Source organism: Panthera uncia, unplaced genomic scaffold (assembly GCF_023721935.1).
Source record: "Panthera uncia isolate 11264 unplaced genomic scaffold, Puncia_PCG_1.0 HiC_scaffold_1217, whole genome shotgun sequence".
Taxonomy (NCBI): Eukaryota; Metazoa; Chordata; class Mammalia; order Carnivora; family Felidae; genus Panthera; species Panthera uncia.
In genome coordinates this window covers 16,951-25,840 of record NW_026057829.1, presented here as the reverse complement: position 1 = coordinate 25,840, position 8,890 = coordinate 16,951, and the positions used below count along the sequence as shown (strand labels likewise).

At 54.4% G+C, this 8,890-nt stretch overlaps 1 protein-coding gene and 1 non-coding gene across 2 annotated transcripts; one reads left to right on the top strand and one right to left on the bottom strand.

Moving 5' to 3' along the window:
* Positions 1-2,193: 2,193 nt before the first annotated feature.
* LOC125916817 (collagen alpha-1(III) chain-like) lies at positions 2,194-4,775 on the bottom strand (the record flags this gene model as incomplete). The annotated part of the gene is made up of 4 exons (XM_049623092.1): positions 2,194-2,872; positions 2,956-3,793; positions 4,011-4,402; positions 4,524-4,775. Coding segments are annotated over 4 exons (2,161 nt in total), but the record flags the coding sequence as incomplete, so codon positions are not given.
* LOC125916818 (5.8S ribosomal RNA) lies at positions 3,874-4,026 on the top strand. Its single transcript, XR_007456042.1, has one exon. It is a non-coding gene; the product is annotated as a 5.8S ribosomal RNA (ribosomal RNA).
* Positions 4,776-8,890: the final 4,115 nt, after the last annotated feature.

Sequence of the window (8,890 nt, the reverse complement as noted above, 5' to 3'; positions counted from 1 at the left end):
GGGGTGGGGTTGCTTGGCGGTGATGGGAAGATGCTTGGGGCCCGTGGCCGGGCCAGGGTCCCAGAAGGTCCCAGTGACCTGTGGCTCGGCCCCGCCTGCCAACGCGGTTATTTTTGTCTCCTGAAAGAGGTACTTTTTGCTGCCAGGTAGGTGCTGACACGTTCTGATGTGGCGGTTGTCATCCTGTAAGAGAGACTTGGGCCTCGTCGCCGCTGGCTGGCGTGGCTCCGGGCTTGGCGGTGACGCCGAGCCGAGCCCGACTCCGCCCTTTGCCCGCCTGCTTGCTGGAGCCGTCTGCCTGGGCCTGCGCGCCGGCTCTCGTGCATCCAGGTGTGGTTCAGGCTGTGGCGCCACCTCCGGTCTCTGGCACCCGAGGGCGGCGTGGGGAGGCGGCGTGGGTCTTCTACCCCGTGCGCTCCCCGCTGCGGGCACCCGGCCGTGGTCGTGACAAACCCACCCTTGCAAGGCTCCGTGCCGCGTGTCAGGCGTTCCCTTTTCCCCTTGTGGGTTGTCCGGCTGCCTGTTCCCTGGGAGAGGTGGCGGAGGGGTGCTGGCGAGGCTGAAGCAGGTCCTCCTCTGGTCGCTGTCCTCGCCGGGCGTTTCCCCAGCCCCCCCTCACCCCAGGACTGCCTCGTGTGGCGGTAACCGATCGATGTGGTGATGTCGTGCTCTCCCGGGCCGGGCCTAAGCCGTGTCAGACGAGGGACGGACACTCCTGGTGAGTGGGACCGCTCTTCTTGTTCTGCCTGCGGGCCCCATGCTCCTCCTTCCCGCCTGTGGGCGGCGCGGGGGGGTGCAGAGGGGTGCGGACTCCGGCCCGACCCCGGCCTCCCGTCGCTGCGGGACCGGGGTCGGCTGACACAGCGGACACTCTCGCTGGCCTCTCTTGGCTGTGTTGTGGTGGGCGGCCTCCCCGTGGTGGGGGGGGCTGCACCCGGCGCCACGCTGCTCGCCGCCTGGGCGTGCTGAGCGCGGTGGCGCCTGGCCCTCCGTGGTGCCCCTGGAGCGCTCCAGGTCGTCTCAGGTGCCTGAAGCCGAGTGGTGGCGCCGTTCCCTGTTCCCAGCGGGACCCCCCTTTGGGTCGCCGCCGTTGGCGGAGTTGCCCGAGGTGGGCGGGTGGCAGAATCGGTGAAGGGAGGCACACCCGTTCCCCCCGCTGTGGGGAGCGGGCGCCTTGTCGTCCCCGCCCCGCAATGGGCCGCTGTTGCCCGGAGGGGTGTGGGGGGCTGACTTGGTGGGGCGAGTTGAGCGATCGTGGCGGGCCGAGCCGGCGCCGTGGCGCTTGGCCAAAACTCCCTCTGAGCGAGGACTGTCGGTTTCTTGCCCAGCGCGTTGCTGCCGGTGTTTTGCCTCGGTTTTTCTCGGGCCTCACCCGGAGGCGCGGCGCTCCTTCCGGGCGGCGACACGAGCAACCGCGCGTGGGGAAGGCAGGTGGCCCTCGTTGTGGGCCCTGACCGCGAATGCTCAGGAATGCCCTGTGTCACTCCGTTGCCGTGGACCTTTCTCCCCCGCCCCGGGCCATGGTGGCCCCGGGAAGAAACGCCTTTTATCTGGCGGGTCCCGATGGGGGGACGAATTGGGTGGGGGGCGGCGCGCCCTTGGTGAGAAAGCCTTCTCTAGCGATCCGAGAGGGTGCCTTGGGGTACCGGAACCCCCCAGTCGCTGCCCCTCCTGTGCGCGTAGTAGTGGCCACCTGTGTCAGGGTTGGCTGCATGCTCTCTTGTGCGTGTTAGGCGGAGCCTTCTCTCCCGCGTGAGAGGAGGTCTGTCGGCCCCGCGGTGGGGCCGAGCGCCGCTCTTCGCCTACCGCGGCCTGCGCCTCCCCCCTCTGAGTCGGGGGAGGGTCCCGCCAGGCGCTACACTGACTGGCTCAGCGTGTGCCTACCCTACGCCGGCAGGCGCGGGTAACCCGTTGAACCCCATTCGTGATGGGGATCGGGGATTGCAATTATTCCCCATGAACGAGGAATTCCCAGTAAGTGCGGGTCATAAGCTTGCGTTGATTAAGTCCCTGCCCTTTGTACACACCGCCCGTCGCTACTACCGATTGGATGGTTTAGTGAGGCCCTCGGATCGGCCCCGCCGGGGTCGGCCCACGGCCCTGGTGGAGCGCTGAGAAGACGGTCGAACTTGACTATCTAGAGGAAGTAAAAGTCGTAACAAGGTTTCCGTAGGTGAACCTGCGGAAGGATCATTAACGAGAGAGCGCAGCGGTCGGGGCCCTCCCCCGGTTCCGCTTGCGTGCCTTTGCCACCCGTGCGGCGCGGGCGGGTCGGTGCGGTGCCGGCCCGCTGGTCGCGAGGGACGAGAGAGCGCGGGAGGGCGTTGAGGGGCCTTGGTTGGGGGTGTGGCGGTCAGAGGAGAGGGGGGGGAAGGGCGGAGGCCTCCGCCTGGAGGCGCGCGGGAGCCGCTGCGGCGTCCCCCGCCGTCCCTGGCGTGCCTTCGCCCTCCTCTCCCCCACCCTGCTGGTGCGCTTCCACCCCCCCCCGTGCCTCGCCTCGCCTTCCCCCGCGGAGGTGGGTCTGAGGGTTGGGGGGGTTCGAGTGTGTTCCCCCTCCGCCTTCGCCTTCGGCGCCGGTCGTAACCCGGTCGCCGCGCCGCCCGCGCTGGCGCCCTGGCCACGGCGCGTCTCGGGATGCGTGGCGTGGCGGCGGGTCCTCGTGGTGTCTCCCCGGTCGGGTTCTCGCCCGTCCCGGGGGGCCTTGGAGCCTCGGCTCACGCGGGGCGCCCCGCCGTCCGCCGCCTCCCGCCGCCCGCCCTGGATGGCTCTCCGCTCCGTCGGGGGTCCGTCCCCCAGGCCCGTCTTCCTGCCTTGCGCCCTCTCTCTTTGCCCTACCCCGCAGACCTTACTTACCCCCTTCCTTCCGCCCTCCCTTCAGGCCCCGGGTCCGGTCCGGGTCCGGCCTTCCGTCTCCTTCCCCGCCTCCTCCCCGAACCGCCACCCCCATGCCCTTGCCCGCTCGTGCCCCGCTTCCCGCCGCAGCCCCCCTCCCGCGGGGGGGGGGGCCTGGGCCGCGGGGGAGGGGACGGTGAGGGTTGGTCGGTGCCACGGGGAAGGTGTGCTCGGAAGTGAGGGCGGGGCCGGGGCCGGTCAGCCCCGGCGGCCCTGGATGGGGGGGGAGAAGAAGGGTCGTGGGGGGGTCGTGTGGGGGGAAGCGAGGGGCGTCGGGCGGCGGCGGTCTGTGGGGGGGGGCGGTTAGCCCCCGTCGGAGCCTCCGTCACGGGGCGGCAGCGTCGGGGCTTTCGTTTGCCGTTTGTGGGTCCGGCCGCGGCCCCGGGGGGGGGGGTGCCGGCGTCGAGGTGGTTGGCGGTGTCGCGGGCTCCCTCGTCCCCCACCCACCTCGCCCGCCTCCACCCTGTCCAGGTACCTAGCGCGTCCCGGCGCGGAGGTTTAAAGACCCTTTGGGGGTCGGGGCGGTCGGGCCCGTGGGGAGCCGCGGAGGCTGGTCTTCCCGTGTCTCCTCCAGACTCCGCTGCCCGTCCCCCGCCGCCCCAGGCCGGGGTGCCGCCGCGCTTGCGCCCACGCCATGGCCCTCCCCGTTTGCCGGGAGGGGGCTTGCCCGGCGGCTGCCGGGTGGTGCGTGAGCGTGTGCGTGTGCGTGCTCCCCGTGTCCCTTGGGTGTGTGTTGGGGGGAGGGGACAGGCGGGAACCCCCTGGGCGCCTGTGGGGTTGTTCCGAGCTCCCCGCGCATCGTCCGCGTGGCGGGGCGGGCTGCTGGACTTGCCCTGTTCCAACCCTTCCGACCTCTCGGAGTCTGGTCTTTGTTGTCTCTTGCTGGCCAGCCGGAGGCACCCTTAGGGGATGTGCTGTGCCAGGTTGGGGGGGTCGCCCCTTTTCGGGGTTGGCCCTCCCGGCGATCACAAAAACTCGTACGACTCTTAGCGGTGGATCACTCGGCTCGTGCGTCGATGAAGAACGCAGCTAGCTGCGAGAATTAATGTGAATTGCAGGACACATTGATCATCGACACTTCGAACGCACTTGCGGCCCCGGGTTCCTCCCGGGGCTACGCCTGTCTGAGCGTCGCTTGCCGATCAATCGCCTCCCCCGGGTGGGTCTCTCTCCCGGGGGTAAGGCGCGGCTGGGGGTTCCCTTGCAGGGCCTGTCCCGCCAGCGCCCGCCCCTGCCCGAGGGCGCCCCACGCCCGCCTGCGCGGCGGTTCGGTGTGCGGGGTCGTCTGCGGGCCGGGGAGGGTCGTCCTGGCCGCCGGGCCCTCCGTCCCCCTAAGTGCAGACGGCTGTGGCCGCCGCTGCCGGCCCTCCGTCCTTCCTCCTCCTCCCTGCCCCCCTCCCCGGCCCTGTGTGTCCGGTCCCCGCCGCCTCCCTCAGCACCCCCCTCGCCCCCGCCTCGCCCCGCCGGGTCTGCTCGGCGGTGGCCTGTGTGGTGGGGCGTGGGACGGGGGCTGTGGGGCGGTGGCGTGGGGTGGTTGGGGGGGGAGAGGTGGGGCGGGGGGGGGAGAGGTGGGGCGGGGGGCCGCGGCTGCCGCCGCGGTCCCTCTGGGGGGGAGATCCCTCGTGCCGCACGTGGTCTTTGGGATCGCCGCCAGGGTCTCGGGAGGGTTTTGCGGTGGCCCATGCCGCGCGGTCCCGCGGGCCGTCGTGGGGGGTGGAGGCGCAGATCCGGAGCGCCGTTGGTCTCGACGCCTTGCCCCGGGCGGCGACCGCGGCGGTCCGGCCGTGGCCCCCTCCTCCTCTCCCGGTCCGCGTCCGTGCGGTCGGGGGCCCGAGCCGCGGCCCCGCCCCCGCTCCCCGCCGGCGATCTGTCTCACTTCAAACCTATAAACACACAGAGACTATAAAGGTGAAGGGATCAAACACACACACACACCATGCAAATGAAAGTGCACAAAGGGCCAGTGTAGCAATTCTCCTATCAGACAACATAGGCTTTAAAAATAAAGACTGTAGCAAGAGACAATGAAAGGCACCATAATATCTATGCACATAACATAGGAACACTAAAATACATAAAACAAATATGATAATAGAAGGGGGTTTTAACACCCCACTTACATCAATGGAAAAAGCATCCAGATAGAATCAACAAGGAAAGAGTGGAAAGAGTGGCTTTGAAACACACATTAATTATATCAGATGGACTTGACAAATACACAGAACATTCCATCCCCTGACAGCAATACATATTCTTTTGAGGTGCACATGGAACACTTTTGAGGATATATTACATGATAGGCCATAAAGAAATCTCAGTTAAATATAAGAATATTTAGTGCGTATGAAGTATGTTTTCCAACCACCACAATATGAATATACTAGAAATTAATTATAAGAAACAAATGTGGAAGACGCCCACCAAGACGGGGTGGAGGCGAAACAACATGCTGCTCAACAATGAATGAGTTAACCAAGAAATCAGCAAGCACATGGAGACAAATGAAAAACACAACAGTCCAAAATCTTTGGCAGGCAGCAAAAAGCAGTAAGAGGGAATTTTATAGCAATCAGGCATACTTCAAGAAATAAGAAAATTCTCAAAGAACCTAAATCTTACATCTAAAGAAACTAAGAAAAAGAACAAACCCAAGGTTAGAAGAAGAAATAAGCACTACAGCAGAAATGAACAAATAGGGACTAAAAGAAAAACAGAAAAGATCAATGAAACTGAGAGGTTTCTAAAAAGATAAACTTTGATAACACTTTAGCCAAATTCATTAAGAAAAAAGAGGTTTCAAATAAAATCATAAATGAAGGAGAAGAAAGCACCTGACACCAAAAAAAATTATGTGCCAAAATACTGGACAATTTAGTCAAATGGATATAGAAATATATAATCTTCCAAAACTGAATCAGGAAGAAAAGAAAAGGTGAACTGAGCAATTAGTAATAATGAAATTGAATCCAAATCCACCCTACAAGGCCAGCATTACTGTGATACCAACAGTGGACCGAAGACATAACAGCAACAAGAAAAATGCAAAGCAAACAACTAACTAACCTACAGGCCAACATATATGATGAACATAGGTGTAAAAATCCTCAAAAGATTGACAAACCCAATTCAACAATATATTAAAATAATAATTGACAATGATCAAGTGGGTTTTATTCTAGGGAGTAAAGGTATTTCAGTATGTGCAAGTCAATCTGTGATACATCACATTAATAAGAGAAAGGATAAATACCATATGATCATGTAAAGAGATGCAGATATAGCATTTGATATTTTCAACATCCTTTTCTGATAAAAACTCTCAATAAGTGGGTTTAGAGCAACATATCTCAACATAATAAAGGCCATACACAACAAATCCAATGGTGAAAAAATTGGGAGCCTTTCCTCCCTCTAACATCAGGAACAAAATAAGAATTCAACTCCTGCCACTTTTATTCAGTGCAGTTCTGGAAGCCACAGCCATCATAATAAGGAAAGAAAAAGAAATGAAAAGCACCCAAATTTCTAAGGAAGCAGTGAAACCAGCACTCTTTGTAGATGACATGTTACTATATATAAAAAGCCCTAAAGGCACTGACAAACATCTATTACAGCTGACAAATGAATTCAGTAAAGTTACAGGACACAAAGTCAACATAAAAGAATGTGTTGCATTATCTGTACAGAAATTCAAATGTAGCAGAAAGAAAATTCAAGGAAGCAATCCAATTTACAGTTGTGCCAGAAGGATATAAGACCTAGGAATAAAATTAATCAAGGAGGTGGAAGACCGAATCTGTGAAATAATTTGTGAAAACTATAAAACACTGATGCAAGAAATTAAAGATGAAACAACAAATGTAAAACCTCTGATATGCTCATGGATTTGAAGAATTCGTATTGTTAAAATGTCCATATTACCCAAAGCAATAAATATATAGATTAAATGCCATCTCTTTCAAAATACTAACAGCATTTATCACAGAACTAGAACAAATAAAATTTGTAAAGAACCACAAAAGTTCTCAAACAGCCAAAGCCATCTTGAGAAAAGAACAAAACCTAGACATATCACAATCTCAGATTTCAAGATATACTACCGACCTAAAGCAAGAAACACAGATGGTACTGGCGCCAAAAAAACACATAGGTCAATGGAAGAGGATTGAGAGCCCAGAAATAAACCTACACACATATGGTTGATTAGTCTATAACAGAAGAGCAAGAATATATAGTGGGAAAAGACAGTATTTTCAAAAAATGTTTTTGAGGAATCTGGGCAGGTACATACAAAATAATGAAACTGGACAATTTTGTACACCATATTCGAAAATAATCTTAAAATGGATTACAGGACTAACATACGAGACCTGAAACCATAAAATTCCTAGAAGAAAACAGGCAGTAACCTCTTTGACATCAGCCTAGCAATGTCTGCTGAAGCAAGGGAAGCAAAAGTGAAAATAAACTTCAGAGTACACCAAAATAAAAAGCTTGTGCATAGCAAAGGAAACAGTGAAATGGCAAAATGAAAACAAAATAAAGCAAAGGCAACTTACTGAATAGAGGAAAATATCTGCAAATGACCTGATAAAGGGTTAATATCCAAAATATATAAAGAACTTATGCAACTAAACATCAAAAAAACAATCTGATTAAAAATGGGCAGAGGACCTGAATGGACATGTAAAATGGCCAATAAGATACGTGGAAAGATGCTCAATATTACTGATCATCAAGGAAATGCCAACAAAAAAACCAACCTCAACCCCCCAAAACAACAAAACAAATAAGACTAGCCAGAATTGCTAGTATGGACAAGGAAAAGATACATGTTGGCGAAGATGGGGAGAAAAGAAACCCTGTGCAGTGTTGGTGGGTATGTAAAACGGTGTGGAGTTTCCTAGAAATATTAAAAAAAGAATACCCTATGACAGTAATTCTACTAGGGTGTTTACCCAAAGGAAAAGAAAAGACTAATTCAAAACGACATATGCACCCCTATGTTTATTGCAGCATTATTTACAATAGCTAATATGTGGAAGCAGCCTAATGTGTGTCCATCAAAAGATGAATGGATAAATATGCTGTGTGTGTGTGTGTATATATACACACACACACAATGGAATTATTATTCATCCATTAAAAAACCATGTGCTTGTTGCCATCTGCAAAAACATTAATGGACCTAGAATGTATATAATATGTTCTAAGTGAAATAAGTAAGACAGGGAAGGACAAATACCATAGGATTTCCCTTGTATGTGGAATCTAATAAGCAAACAAAGAAAAAAGAGACAGACTGATGTCTAAATAGAGAACAATCTGGTGGTTGCCAGAGGGGAGGGGGAATGGGTAAAGTAGATAAAGAGGATTAAGAAGGATTAAACTTCCAATATGAAATAAATAACTCACAGAGATGAAAATTACATCATAGGGTATAGCCAATAACAAACATATTAGCCATAAAAACATATTATGGCGACATATATTGACTACACCGACCATGTGAACACTGAGGAATGTATACAATTGCCAAGGCAATATGTTATACATACTTTGAACTGATATAACATTGCACGTTAATTATACTTCGGTAAAAAATAATAAAATAAAAAAGTATCAGTTGTCACTATTTCCACTCTACAGTTTTACAATAAGATTTCTTAGTTTTCCAAATCATGGCACTAATTAGTTTGCACACAGACGCCTAGTGTAAAGCCAAAGTCTAACATGTAGGATCCTGATAGTCATGTTTTCTTATTCCAGAGAAGCCCACCATATCACTGCATTTCTTCAATAATTCAATAAATATTTATAGAGTGGTTACATGGCAAACATGTTTTGTAACTTCTGGGAAGATGAGGATGAGCCGAAGCAGACATCATTCCTGTCTCTATGGAGTTTAGTATCTAGTGGGTTGGGGGACATCTACCAGGCACAAAATACACATGCATTCAGGCTGTCACCTGTATGTATAGAGTTAACAAATAATGAC